The sequence below is a fragment of the Electrona antarctica genome (assembly GCF_951216825.1).
Source record: "Electrona antarctica genome assembly, chromosome: 17".
Lineage (NCBI taxonomy): Eukaryota > Metazoa > Chordata > Actinopteri > Myctophiformes > Myctophidae > Electrona > Electrona antarctica.
In genome coordinates this window covers 12,835,259-12,848,707 of record NC_136798.1, presented here as the reverse complement: position 1 = coordinate 12,848,707, position 13,449 = coordinate 12,835,259, and the positions used below count along the sequence as shown (strand labels likewise).

At 40.3% G+C, this 13,449-nt stretch overlaps 3 protein-coding genes across 4 annotated transcripts; 2 read left to right on the top strand and 1 right to left on the bottom strand.

The window, feature by feature from the left end:
- Nucleotides 1-1,021: 1,021 nt before the first annotated feature.
- msgn1 (mesogenin 1) lies at nucleotides 1,022-1,546 on the top strand (the record flags this gene model as incomplete). The annotated part of the gene is made up of 1 exon (XM_079525761.1): nucleotides 1,022-1,546. The coding sequence occupies one exon, from the start codon at nucleotides 1,022-1,024 to the stop codon at nucleotides 1,544-1,546; it is 525 nt and encodes a 174-aa protein (XP_079381887.1).
- A 280-nt stretch (nucleotides 1,547-1,826) lies between these two features.
- On the top strand, nucleotides 1,827-8,010 carry LOC306941329 (uncharacterized protein). 2 transcript variants are annotated; one of them, XM_079526744.1, is made up of 7 exons: nucleotides 1,827-2,378; nucleotides 3,520-3,573; nucleotides 4,274-4,365; nucleotides 5,215-5,376; nucleotides 5,645-5,830; nucleotides 6,136-6,264; nucleotides 6,876-8,010. In XM_079526744.1, exons 2-7 carry the CDS (start codon nucleotides 3,559-3,561, stop codon nucleotides 6,964-6,966), a joined length of 675 nt encoding a protein of 224 aa, XP_079382870.1. In that variant the 5' UTR covers nucleotides 1,827-2,378; nucleotides 3,520-3,558; the 3' UTR covers nucleotides 6,967-8,010. The 2 variants fall into 2 exon arrangements, with proteins under 2 accessions (XP_079382870.1, XP_079382869.1); XM_079526743.1 differs by lacking the exon at nucleotides 3,520-3,573 and having other exon boundaries at nucleotides 6,112-6,264.
- A 2,013-nt stretch (nucleotides 8,011-10,023) lies between these two features.
- Nucleotides 10,024-13,436, bottom strand: mrps10 (mitochondrial ribosomal protein S10). The gene is made up of 7 exons (XM_079526747.1): nucleotides 13,275-13,436; nucleotides 13,017-13,069; nucleotides 12,270-12,339; nucleotides 11,478-11,617; nucleotides 11,257-11,365; nucleotides 10,894-10,983; nucleotides 10,024-10,623 (listed from the first exon to the last, which is right to left on the bottom strand). Exons 1-7 carry the CDS (start codon nucleotides 13,344-13,346, stop codon nucleotides 10,531-10,533), a joined length of 627 nt encoding a protein of 208 aa, XP_079382873.1. The 5' UTR covers nucleotides 13,347-13,436; the 3' UTR covers nucleotides 10,024-10,530.
- Between the last annotated feature and the right edge of the window lie 13 nt (nucleotides 13,437-13,449).

The window sequence follows — 13,449 nt, the reverse complement described above, 5'->3', positions numbered from 1 at the left end:
CCTATGTTTCACTGTTAATGTTAATATTGTGTGAACCCTGGGAATCAAAGGTTTTCACTCTACCGCTGAAACTGAATGCTTATCTCTCTCCAAATCGTGTTCTTGGGTTCCTGGCCAACAAATATGCAAATGATACCACACTGCCATTATTATCCAAAGGCGGGCTCAACTAATTTAGACGAATTTAGACATGAGTCATCATCAGCTGGTGCAAAAAATCTCAGGTTTACAACCCATCACTGCTGGGCTCCCTTGATCATTAGTGACGCGTTGCACACCTTTTTGAGACATGAAAGACCTGGCAGCTCAGTGCGTCTAGCACTGTCCCGCTGACAGCTGCATCCTCAACGCTGCTGTGTAATGACGTCCATCAGGCTGCCACGCCACCTTCAAAAAGTCGGCTGCTACTACTTTGTCATATAACTTAATCACTGCCGGGCTTATTGGTCAAGGCAAGGGCTTCTTATGTTATAGGAGATTGTAAAGGAAGTCTTGTTAAATAGGCGTATATGGTCTATTTGTTATATCTTTAAAATGTTCAAATACACCCAAGTTACATTATTCATGCCCAGTTCAGACATCATTACCCTCATGTTTACCTTCCAGACAGAAGACGCACGCATGCCTGATTTCCCAGAGAGGTGTCAAAATCCCAGGTGTAACTGCATCCTTTCGGCTTCCTTCATTAGGCAGATCACATCAAACTGATAATTGTTGTCATGCCGTCTTAAAGGCTCATTTCACACAGAAGACAATCTAATTATTTTTCTTTCTATTACACATTATCAGCCTATTTGACCTTATTCACACCGCAGTGAGAACGAACGACGTCCTTCTAGAAGGTCACATTTTGGCACTTGAGTTTTCTTTGAACTTTTCGCCCAAGCTGTGAACTCATAAAGTGCCGGAGATGTTCTTCCTTATAAAAACGGACCGGCGATCAGTCCGTCAATCAGAATTTGCTGTTATCCACCCGAATACCGTTCCTGCTGCATGAAAACCTGACAGGATTATTTCTATCATGGATTGTGCCATAGATGTCGATTCCGCTTCAGCCAAGATATTGGAGGAATGGGACTGGAAAACCCAGTCGAGTGTGTTCGGACTTGGAGATGACCAGGATTCACTACTTGAGCCCAGTGTGTTTGGAGATGGACAGGATTCACTTCATTCCAATTCACCGTCACAATCCTCCTTCGACTCGATGTGCTCGTCGCCCGAGACGTCCTCCAACTCATGCGGGCTGCTTCAGAATGCCATGGATTTCTCATTTGGTTTCCCGGGAGGACACAGCGCGGCTCAGGCTCTTCGTGCAGCGAGAAGACACCAGAGTCAGTCCAAACAAAAGATGTCGATCAAAACACGCTCGAAGGCCAGCGAGAGGGAGAAGATGAGGATGAGGAGTCTCGCAGAAGCCTTGCATCAGCTCCGTGACTACCTGCCGCCGCATTACAGCAAAAAGGGACAGCCTCTGACCAAAATACAAACCCTGAAATATACAATTGACTACATCAACACACTTTCGGACATTTTAGACCGCGCGTAATGGTGCGCAAATTTGACCACCAGACCACACATTTACGCATAAGCCGACACTCGGCATTTGGTGTGATTATCGACGTCAGTTTCGTTTGGCGACGCCGACATGATGTAACTGTTCAAGGTTAATATTATTTTTATGTTAATTGTTATGTTTTTCTTATATTTGCCCCTCAGTGTAAATATTCTACAATGGGCACTTGACAATTGTTTTGTATGTGGTCTTTTTCATTATGCATTGCGTATGTTGGAGACTTTGTATTTGGTCTTGGACTTACTTATCTTAGTAGAGGGAAATCAAATTGTATACGTGTGATTGTGAACTATGATAATTAAATTTCATGCAGTAGGCCTACAGAATATTGTCCTAAATTCTGTGACCATAATATTTCAGCTTCTGATTGTTGCCAATATTTATCTTTAGCATATGCTATGCCTACTCATTGACATGAATAAATGTGTGAAATGATTTGAACTTGGGGCTTTATCAATGAACCACTTCAGCAGCCACGTAAAATGGGTAAACCTGTCGATCGATCCTCCACCAATGGGAATGTAGGGAGAGAAATAAGCAGCCAATCGGATTCCAGTGTTTTCCCCGTAGGCGGGACTCTGTGTGGTACAACGTATTCTATTCCAATCCTCACAAAGACATCCCAACCCTGGATGGATGGTTCTGCAGAAGCCGCCATTTCAAAGCGTGGGAGGCACTGGGAGCAAAGAAGACTATTTTGTATATAAAATATATAAATAAATAAAAATCTAAGAATTATTTTTGTTATCACAGTTTGACTCTGTCGAGTATTTTGTTCTGGAACTACCTCGAATTCGCCACAATTGTAAGTAAAACAATTCCTGCTCCACATTTCACAGGAACAGGCACGGCAAAAGCATTGTAAATCAAAGAAACGCCCCTTGTATAAGATCAACAGATTTTAAACACTTCTTAATCTTAGGTCTAATGTGCTCTTTCTCTTCTTTTTCTCGGAACACAATGATCTTGTGATTCTTGTTCATATTAGTAGCGACCGATTGTGATAACGACCTCGCAAAGGAAATATGTGATTATTTTTGCAGGCCTAAAATGCGATTTGCATTGTAGATGAGATGCTTTTTACCATGAGCTCACATTGTGATAGATTGCCTACCATACACACACACACACACACACGAAGAAAAGTTAATTTTTACTCTCATGTACATGCTTGAACAGTGCTAAAAATGAATGTTTGCCATGACAAGTTTGGAGTCATTTGGGTGGAATTTGATTTTTACTTTATTAACAGTTTGCAAAGACAAGCACAGAATACCCTATGATGTAAATCTCACTGTTTTCTTGCTTGTTACAAAGGAGTAGGACTATATAGACTATACTGTACTACTGTACATTAACAGCTGTATTTTAGTTAGTATGTTTAAATCCACATCATATTCCTAATTATTTCCTATAGGCCGAAATTAATAAGCTAATTTCAAATTATTGTCTTTGACAACCTCTTAGTACAGAATTAACCCAATTATCCTGGAGGTTATGAACACATTCTTCTATGGAGGACGCCTGTCCTTGAGGCATATTCTATTACCATTAACCAAATGCATGTCAGAATGGGCATGTTGGGACAGTGTGTGCCCTAGATAAGTCTAATAGGTGTCACTCATTCTGTTTCCCCATACGTCCAGAAGTGATCAAGGTATTAGTAATAATAATTATAGGCTAATAATACTAATAATCATTTATGTATGGCTCTTTTAAGAAACAAAGTTACAAGCTATTTTACACATAATAAAGTAATGCTAAAAAACTAGTCTACATTACCCAGTTGAATTACATCTAAAAAAACAAAACAAAAAACTATTTGTTTGGATGCAGAACAGTCCTGTTGTGTGTGTGTGTCCCTGTTCCAGTTTAGCAGTGTTGCAGGTGTTAGATTTTATAGTATTGACAGGCATGTGAACTATTAATAATCTCCCTACTATCAGCTTTGGACTGCTGCGGTCCCAAAACTGACACTGGCTTAGATGGCCTTATGGAAGGTATGCCCAGTCTTTAAAGCCTAACTATAGACACGATACTGCCTGTGATGTAGGCAAATGCATTGTTATAATTCAATGTTTCATGTTTCAAATCTATTTCAATTATCTGTTGAGTGAGATTTCTCTCCCACTCCCATTGTTAAAAAACAACACCATATTATGTAGTTAAACAATAAACCTAGTCTGTGAAGTGTGTACTGTGTACTTTTATTTATGGTATTGGTACCAAAGTGCTTTACAATAAAATAATAAAAATCACAACTTCTGGGATTCCTATCAAGTTCAAGTCAATTCATTGACCTCCAGGCTGAAAAAAATGTTCCTTATAGACCAAGATGATAACTAAAAAATACTATATATGAACACATGAAAACATCATACCACACAGGAAATTACAAAACAAAAACAAGGCAGGTTTGTTTGTGGGTGTGGAACGGTGTGAATACCGGTGTGCTTTATATAAACATTGTACATACCGGTAGGCTGTATACGTTTCCTACATGTATGGTTTGGGTTTTTCCCTTCATTTGTTGAATGTGGTAAAGGCCTTGTGAAGAGACGCAGGACAGATTAGAGACAATTCAGCTAAAAAGACAAATATTACACTGCATTAGAGTAGACGTAAAGCACTTTTATATTTTATATTGTTAACATGGCAATCAAATCATGTATTATTAGTTGACTTTGTGATCTCTTCCAGATGGATGCAGACACAGAAGAGCAAGTACCAGCAGAAACCATGGAAACATCCAAGGATACATCTGAGGAACCAGTAACGGGAAACAAAGCTCGGTTGGTCATTTTCTGACATGAGATATGATCCATAGACTTTCAGTTTCACTCAGGCATTTGTCTTTGCCCAAGGTTAGATACCATTTCCAAGGGCAAAAATTGATCATCAATACAGTGAGACAATTGCTTTTGATTAACATAACTGGTAGTCTCACTGGGATTTCCTACAACCTGGCATCCAGCTAAGGTCACAGGGAGTAGTTCAAAAGGAGGTAGTTCAAAAGTTTACAATGTGTCTCATTACGTTAGGCTTAAGTGGTTGTTTACTACCATGTCTCAGATCAGATGTAAGAATGGGGCCTCCAAGGAAAAAACAATTGGGAGCTTTGTGTGAGGAGGGGAGTTGGCTGAAAATACGACAGGTGCTGTGGATGAAGGTTGCCAGCTGTTTTCTGCTCTGTTTTGTTCCTTTGCGCCTGGATAACCTCCAATGTCTCCACTCATATGTGAATTCTACCAAACCATCTGCAGCAGCCTTGTTTGGTGACTGCTTTTATTCCATTTGACATGCTGATTGCCTTCCGCAGCAACGTTAATCACTGTGAAAGTTCAGTGCACTGTAATTGGTCAGCTAACTATAACCCAAGCGTTTCTTAGTCCTCATATCACTCCCTTCACCCAGGGCAAATAAAGGATGGAGGAGGACAAAGACATGATAAAATGTTATAACAACAGTTATATGGACTAGAAAATGCGTACCTAGCCAACACAGCTTTTGTTTTCTTGTTTTTGCTGTGGCTGAGGAAAGTGGCTATGGTAGAATGCAGGTTCCAATATGGTACACATCACCTTGCGATTGCAAATTCTATCTGTAATTGCTTGTTTGTTTTTATTGCATCGTCTTTCCAGGGGCAGTGGTGGCTTTAGGCCTCGTGGCCGAGGGGGTCGGATGGGCAGAGGAAGCATGCGTGGTGGACGAGGCATGATGATGATGATGAAAGGGTTTGGCCCACCTGTACGTGGACGGGGTAGAGGGAGGGACGCTGCCACAAACGGCCTTATGCCTATGAGGTACTTTACTGGTTAACATGTCTTATCAAATGTTAATTTTAAAACATTGTGTTAACTTAAAATTGTTGTCTCATGATTATGGCACTTTCAGTACAATGTAATCACTAACAATATTGCCAAATTAGATATATTAGCTATACAAATAGTATTTGTGCAAGAAAACACCTTTAATGCTTTTACCATGTAACGTGACTCCATGGATTTAAATAACTCATTGATGATTGGATAACTCATCCTGTCGCATGTGATTCCTGGCTTTCCATTGCAGGCGAGGGATGGGCAGGATGCGGCCATATCCAGACTTTAGAGGCCATCGAGGAGGTAGGGGTGGACCCATGGGCATGGGCCCGCCGCCCCATCGAGGAGGTAGGGGTGGACCCATGGGCATGGGCCCGCCACCCCCTCCACCGTTACCCATGCATCTTAGAGGACCACCTTTCCCACCCATGCACAGGTGACGGCTGCCTTCACAGTAGCTGAGTTTTTTTTATTACATTTTTATTTAATTTTTATTTTTTAACCAGGCAAAACAATTTAAGAACAATTTCTTATTTATAACTGTGGCTTGGAAAAAGTCAAGGCCTCTTGAGGTATTGTCACTTCTGCGACCTACATAGTCCAAGAGTGTTGATGAAAAGTGCAGGGAATATTCCTTGACTATGGGCTTGTCTTAAAATGCAATCTCTGTGTCTTTAAGTATCGCTGAAATACTGCACCTCACCTCTTCCCCTGCAGGCGTGGCCTCCCTCCACCTCTCAGGCGTGGCCTCCCTCCACCTCTTCCTCTTGGCCACCCTGGTTACAGGGGGCGCCCCCCCCCATACCCAAGAGGGCGAGGAATGCCACCCCCTGGGCCCCCACGCCACTTCCACCCCAGAGGCCCAAGAGGGTAAGATTTGATACATTATTTGATCTATTAGCTATTTAGGTAGGTCATACTTCTCTTCACTATTTCCTGACGTGTACACTGTTAGACTGCCTCCGTCAATTTAAATCTAGCAGGTTGACAAGTGAGCCCTTCCTTACAGCTCAATTTCGGTCTTGTAACTCGCCATCCACTTCTTTCCCTCACTCTTTTCTACATCCTTGGTGTCACATGTTCAACTTGATTTATTTCATGATAACTTGCCTCATAATTTTCAAATGTATTCCTCTACTAAGATTGTAATAAACAAGTACAAATTAAACATACCATTTTGCCCCAGTTGTAAAGTTAATCCTATCAGTATTCAATAAAAGTACATGCAGTTGGTAAATTAAAGCAATGCATCCTGCTCAGGTATTCACAACCAGACTTTTAAATAGTGCATGGAACAATATAGAAGAAGGAAAAAATAATATGTATATACATATTGAGTTTATCCTGCCTCTCAAAGGCACACATTAGCTATAGAGAGTATCCTTCAGAATAAAAGATCAGGGCTTTCCGCTCTTATCAGAGTGTGCCCCATATTGGCCTAAAGCCAAGAATCCAATGTGTGATTTTATCCTTTTACACAGCTACCACAATGGACCAGTCTCTCCTCCGCATCCACCCCCACATGGCAGAGGCCAGAGGTGGCCAGGGCCCCCTGGTGGCCGACGATTTTAACACATCCTGCCCTAAATTTATAATCAATCGCTTGTTCTGTAGTAGTGGGCCTACAGAGGTGTTTTCAGTTAAAAATAATTGCCCCTGAACTGTGTATCATAAAAAGATTTTGAATATCTTAACGAAACACTCTGTAGCCAAATGTCTGCTTATTGATATTGTTTACTGGCAAAGAAAGAGCCTAATGTAAAAAGGACAACACAAGACACTTAAAAAGCCTCATACCATAACAGTGTAAGGGCATTCTCACCTTCTGTTACTGTTATAAAAGACATGGTCATGGTACTGTAAATAGTTTTACATATTGTTGAGGTTGCCACAGAATCTGTTGTCCTCCAAATTCTTGTCATTGAAGTTCCTTAGATGTTCTGTGGTTATTGTAGTGGTCACCTTGTGAGCCTTAAGATATTCATCTGATCCTAAATAAACAGAAAATGGGGTGACAATGTTTGTGAGAGTGAGAGAATAAAAGTGAAAGATATAGAGAAACCAGAGTGCACAACAGCCCTCAAGCAGCAGTGTTGACTAGTTTTTACACCTTGGACCTCCCTAATGTTTCCTTTGTTATTACATGGAGATAGTTTTGTATTATAACATCACCAGGCAGTACAGCATCTAAAAACAAATATGCTATTTTAGATGCACTATTTCAGGTGATAACACACTTACATGTCAAGTATACATTATTATTTAATGTTATATCATTAATGTGCAGTGCAGCTAGTTTAAGTCACGAGTATTGCTGTTTGGGAGATTCATGTTTGTGTTCAGCAATCTATATCGTTAATGGGTCAAAGACTACATTATGAATGGACACTATACTGAAATTATATATCTACAAGCATTTATACATGAAAGCAACACCTCCACATTTGCTTCACTTAAGTATAAGGAATTATGACTTACTGTACCTAGTTTTTTTGAAGTGTTATTATATACTCTTTATTTACTGTAATTAACATAACCTCTGTGAATTTGTGAATGTGTTTTTTGAACCCTTTTAAGAGGTATGCCATAGTCATGAAGAAAAACATAATAAAAGTAAAAAATAAACTCAACTTCTCTTTTTATTGTTCATTCACAGTCAAGTCTGACAGTTGCCATTACAAGTTTGCAACATATCTGCAATTTATCAAAGAATGGATGACATCCAAATATTATACAACTACTCAGTGTCTGATTTTGTTTTATACATTATTGTGATATTTTAAACAAGCTGAACATTTGATAGCAATACCATTTAAGGACTGCTGCAAACATCCTGATTATTATAACATAAATTTGCTATAGCTATAGCTAGTTTGGAGGACCAAGAGCTCTTATGGGAGATATTAAATGATAATAAAATGCACTGTATGCTGAATGATATACTTTATATTATATAGATATAGATTTGCTGAGGGCTGAAATGTGTTCGACCAGAAAGGTCACAGTATTGTTTCTTCGGAAAGGGAATCTCACTCAAAGAAGGGACACTACAACGTAACCACCTACTGTACCAAGCATTGTTTGCCTGGAGGACGTGCAACCATTCCACTTGAAAGCACTGAAATGCTATTTCACAGAATGATATATCTTACAGCTCAAATCCCAGTGGTAGCCTGTTTAAAAGGAGCACATCTTCCCCAAAGGACCACCAACAAAGAACACTCTGACCTGTATGATTAACTCTTAAAGGAGAGCCTTTTGTCAGCATTTTTAGCTATATTTCAAACCAGGTGAAGAATGTTTAGCAAATCCGAAAAACTATTGTGTCATGTATTATTCTACCCCCAAACTCTTAGTCTTCCATGCTTTGTTTGCATGAAGGTCCAGTACTTTACATATATAGCATGATTACTAATATATTTTTTATTAAATATTTTTGTTTTTACTGCAGTAGGTATCCTATGTGCTTTGATTTATGTATTATATCGTTTTCAAAATAGTTTTGCAAGTCAATTCATGCATTGCCTATTAATCCAAGGCATTTCATAAAATCCCAACAGAATGATGAGTATGGGGCATTAGCACAATCCTATAAGCAGGCATTTATTTAGATGTGATGCATACCAGACCAGTGACACAAACAAGGACACGCCATTATCTCTGGATGGGACACTGAGTTTAACCACTAGGCCACTCAAAGACTGCAAGTTATTCAAACATGGCTGTAGAACATCGACAGGGGTTCACAGGGACCTGTCCATCTCAGGGTGTTGCACCTTTCCTTTCCTCTGTCTGCCTTTTTTCTCTCTAGCACTTGTGTATTTCTCTGCTACCCTTTCAATCTTTGCAGTCCCTTCTGTTGCTCCCTGTGGCTGATTGTTAACAGACTGACTGTTGTTGTCTCCTGAAGGGGGCACACAGTACAGTAGTCCTACCAGGCCCCAGGACCAAGGCTCCCATATCTCCCCCTCCTTCAAAAGTGACACCACAGCTGAGATCCAGCTCTTCACTCAATAAAGGTGAGCTTCTTGTGTCTGAATCCCTATATCCCTCCCTCTCCGTTTCCTGGAGATTCTGTTTTTCAGGATGGAAGCAGAAATAACTACTGAAACATGAGACGTGGAATCAGGTGAGATACAAATTAGTATGTGTTAGATTGATTAAAAGAAAACAATGTATTCTGTTGAAAGACTTCTACTCCCCATGCAATGTCACATTTCATTATAATCGATTGTAATGGAATTATAATTATTCAGTGTGGACAGTTGTCTTAAACAATTGTAATTATAATAATGAATGCCAGGTTTGAGGGCTTATACTGTACATAAGAGCCAAATAAATTGAGAGCTCCTGAATATTGTTAGACCTACAGTAGATCAGACAACTGCAAAGGAAAACTGGTCAAGCAGGTTTAATCTAACTACTTCTATGTTAGATGTTTTTACAGAAAGATGTTTAAATAAAGAAGCAGCAGCAAACGTCTATCAGACCTTTATTTTTGTGGGTTGCATAGCCTTCCAGACAATTATTTAGCTGTAATGCTTTTCAAGCATCAGAGCCAATACCTGTGTATGACCCGGCCTGATATAAATGAGTAATGCTGTAAGAGAAGAACACACTGAGTCAAAAGAGAGGGATGGAGAGCAGGTTCTCTCTATTCTTTATATACAGACGGGTGACAAATTAAAGGAAAAAACAGAATAAGTGAGTGAAGAAACAAATGCATCTGCTTCCATTTAGGTGGACTGCATGGTATAATTAAGCAATTATGATTTGCCATATTTCTACAAGTGGACGAGTACATACATAGCATCGAAAAGAAACACTCTCATTACCTTCAGCTGCATTTAGCATCTATGACGAGTACTGTATTAATGTAATTTCGTACAGGGTGAAACTTTGCTTTTACCTATAGCTTGTATATCCACATTATTCAATAAACTGTTATTGTTAAATTATATTGTTTTTGTGCTGGTCCTTTTTTCTACATACAGTATTCAGATTAACCAAATGTTGAGAGAAACACCTTGAAACTTTAGATTAAAGATTTATGTTTTACTGAGGCCTGTTATTTATATTTTACTGCGGCCTGTCCCCAACACACTGTTTGTGTAGAGGTAATAAAATCGCAGCTGTTCATGACTGTTCTGATTGACTGGAGTTCTTGTCAGTGGGCTGGTCCTTCCACATGGGTTCCAGAATGTGTTCAGGAATCTTTTCCATAGCCGTCTGAAACAAAAAAACAAAACATACAACTTGTGTAAAATCCCTAGTATTAATTTTGGAGAGTACTGTACATGCTCCCTTATGAGTGAAAACAAGCAGATGTTAGAAAATAGTTAAGCATTGTACTGTGTACAGAGAATGATAACATTGATATTGAGTAATTTAAGTTTCTGAAGAAATGTTAATGACAATTAGGTTACCATTAGTTCCCCCCCCCCCCCCCCCCCTGCCTTAAAACAGATTCTGGTGTAGAGCTAATTCATAGAGGCATACCTTCGAGACCTCCATGGCAACACCTTCTGGTAGATTCCTCTGGATGTATTCAAGGTAAACTTGTGCTGTGGAGCCTGTTAAATGAGACAGCTAGAGAGGGAGAAGAGGTACAGTACATGATTGAGTCTCATAATTCATCAGTATTCATGGAAACCATGTTCTGATCCACACGCGTTGTTAAACAATGAATCCATATCACAAATGAATGGAGTGAACATTGGACTTTCAGACGTGTTTTAGTTAGTCGAGTGCCGTGTCACGCTTCGAACATACATGCGACGTGTGGTGAGCTTATAGATTGCTATTTTCGCTGCGCGACACGGAATACAACCATGTATAAATCGGTAAGTTCAAGTTCCTTACCTCGATGCACCGGAAATGTGTCCTCATCTCATACTGGACCCTATGCTTCTTGAAAATGTGGACTGACTTCAAAAGTGTAAACCTCTCAACGTCCTTGGGAGGTTCGAAACTAAGGTAGATGGGGGGGGGGGGGGAAATGAATTTAAAATGGGACATGATGAATTAATATTGCTGTTCATTTTGTGTGTGGAAAGACCATGGAATTTTCTCTTGAGACTCACACTTTGCTGAGACTAATGCCAAACTCCTTGGCTGCCAGAGTAGCAAAGAACTCGTAGCTATCCAAGACAGCCCTGTCATGACCTTTGACGAACACAGACACCTTTTGGAACAGAGTGTCTGGCTCTTCTGTGACTGTAATCTGAGAAATAAATAAATAAATTGTCAAGAAATGTCAGACTATCACTGCTGCTGTGGGATAACTTCAGTAGTGTATATAGTGTACATGCCTCCACGGTGTCCTGTATTGAAATATACTTCTACAAACATGAATGTAAATAAAAATACATCGCATGGATGCACCTGGGACGTATCTTCAGTGATGTTTCCTGAGGTCAACGGGGTTTCGGGTCTTCCAACATCATACCCCTCACTCAGGCGACCCAGCCGGGGTTGATCAAATCCCGACTTACGTCCCAGTAGCTACCCTTGATCAGTCCATCAGGGAATGAGCAAGGCCACACAATCCGTTGCTCCGGTACTACTCTGCCGGTACTGGGAGAACCAAAATCTGGCGCGTGGAAGGACTAGGCTCTGGGTTGACTCCTGACCAGGCCCCTCCTACGTCTCACCAGGTCCACTCCTGCTCTCACCAGGCCCAGGACCTGTGTGTTGCACCAGACTCCCAGTACCAGGCACTGCACTCAGGAGTGGTGGAGCTTATAGTCTAAAGCTACATGTTCAATACCATGGGGTTATGAACTTAATTGCCTCAGAATATGCAAAAATACATTATTTTAGAATCTCAAGTTGTCACATAAACAGCCTGTGGTAAGAAAAGAATAATGCCTCACCGATGACGGAGTCGACAAAGATGCAATTCCCGAATGAAAGGAAGCCGTTGGTGCCAGTGGGAGATGTGGTCTGAAGGAAAAGAATGGTTTAAAATGAATTACATGATAGCTGTCAATAGTTCTCAGTACATGTAAATGTAATGTACTTAAGGAAGTGGACTGCATTCATATGGAGTTGATTTTTTGCCTAAGAAGTAGCCTTCTTGGGGTTAAATTAAATGTTCGGCTTGTTCGCTGTACCAAAACACATTCTAAATGATGGAACCATCTCTATTTTACAAGGGTGTTGTCACAATTTAATAAAAATAGTCATAAATAATAATCAGCTAATTTTGAGATAAGGTTGCCTACCCCTATCGAAGTTTACGTTCTTATTTTTGAGTGGTGCAACCACTCCAAGGAACAGCAATGTCACTATGGGACTATGTGACTATGTTACTATGTTTAGAGTACCAGTAGGGGCAAAAGTGGCGCTGTTGTGCCAGAAACAGAGAGAGATAGTGCTGCACTGTTGCCTGCTAATGAGAGAGAGGGAGAGAGAAAGGCAGGGCAGGGGCAGAGGGGATTTGCACCACTCAGTTCACACGGGTGTGATTTTTTAACTAAAGCTGCAATCCTCACTGGCAAGAGAGCCAAATATAACAGCAACGTCAGTGCAATATATTATAGTAACGGTTATTATAGTATTATGTATCATTATGGCTGCACTTGAATTGGGATAAGACACAAGCCGTGGTGCATGCTTACCTATACCGGGGTATACACCTCCGATGACCTCCACAGTTCAGGCCTCTTGTTCCCTTAAAATAATTATAAATGACACATTAACAAACTTTAAAAACAGAACTAGTCTAGAAACATAATAACATGTTACCCTAACATGTCCTTAAGACTGGGAGAATCACAATTAATCTACTTATTTCAATATTCCTAACGTAAAACTGTCCGGCAAAACACATTATTGTGACAGTGTGGAAGTATAAAAAAATAATACCACAACGTTACCAATGTTGAGATTCCTGCGAAAATCCTTGCTAAAGAGCAAATCTGCCGACTGACATCCATGGGGGCAGCCATGGTGTTTGTGTTTGAGAGACGAGAACGAACGAACGAGATGACTTGCCAATGCTGCCACCATGTGGACTGGATGGTATACTGGTTGAAGCAATGGTGGCCATGC

Coding starts and splice junctions, on each gene's coding strand:
- LOC306941329 (XM_079526743.1), top strand. CDS start 4,274: ATGGATGCAGACACAGAAGAGCAAGTACCAGCAGAAACCATGGAAACA. Junction 4,366..5,214: donor GTAACGGGAAACAAAGCTCG/GTTGGTCATTTT, acceptor TCGTCTTTCCAG/GGGCAGTGGTGGCTTTAGGC. Junction 5,377..5,644: donor AACGGCCTTATGCCTATGAG/GTACTTTACTGG, acceptor TTTCCATTGCAG/GCGAGGGATGGGCAGGATGC.
- mrps10 (XM_079526747.1), bottom strand. CDS start 13,346: ATGGCTGCCCCCATGGATGTCAGTCGGCAGATTTGCTCTTTAGCAAGG. Junction 13,070..13,274: donor TCGCAGGAATCTCAACATTG/GTAACGTTGTGG, acceptor AATTATTTTAAG/GGAACAAGAGGCCTGAACTG. Junction 11,366..11,477: donor GGCATTAGTCTCAGCAAAGT/GTGAGTCTCAAG, acceptor CATCTACCTTAG/TTTCGAACCTCCCAAGGACG.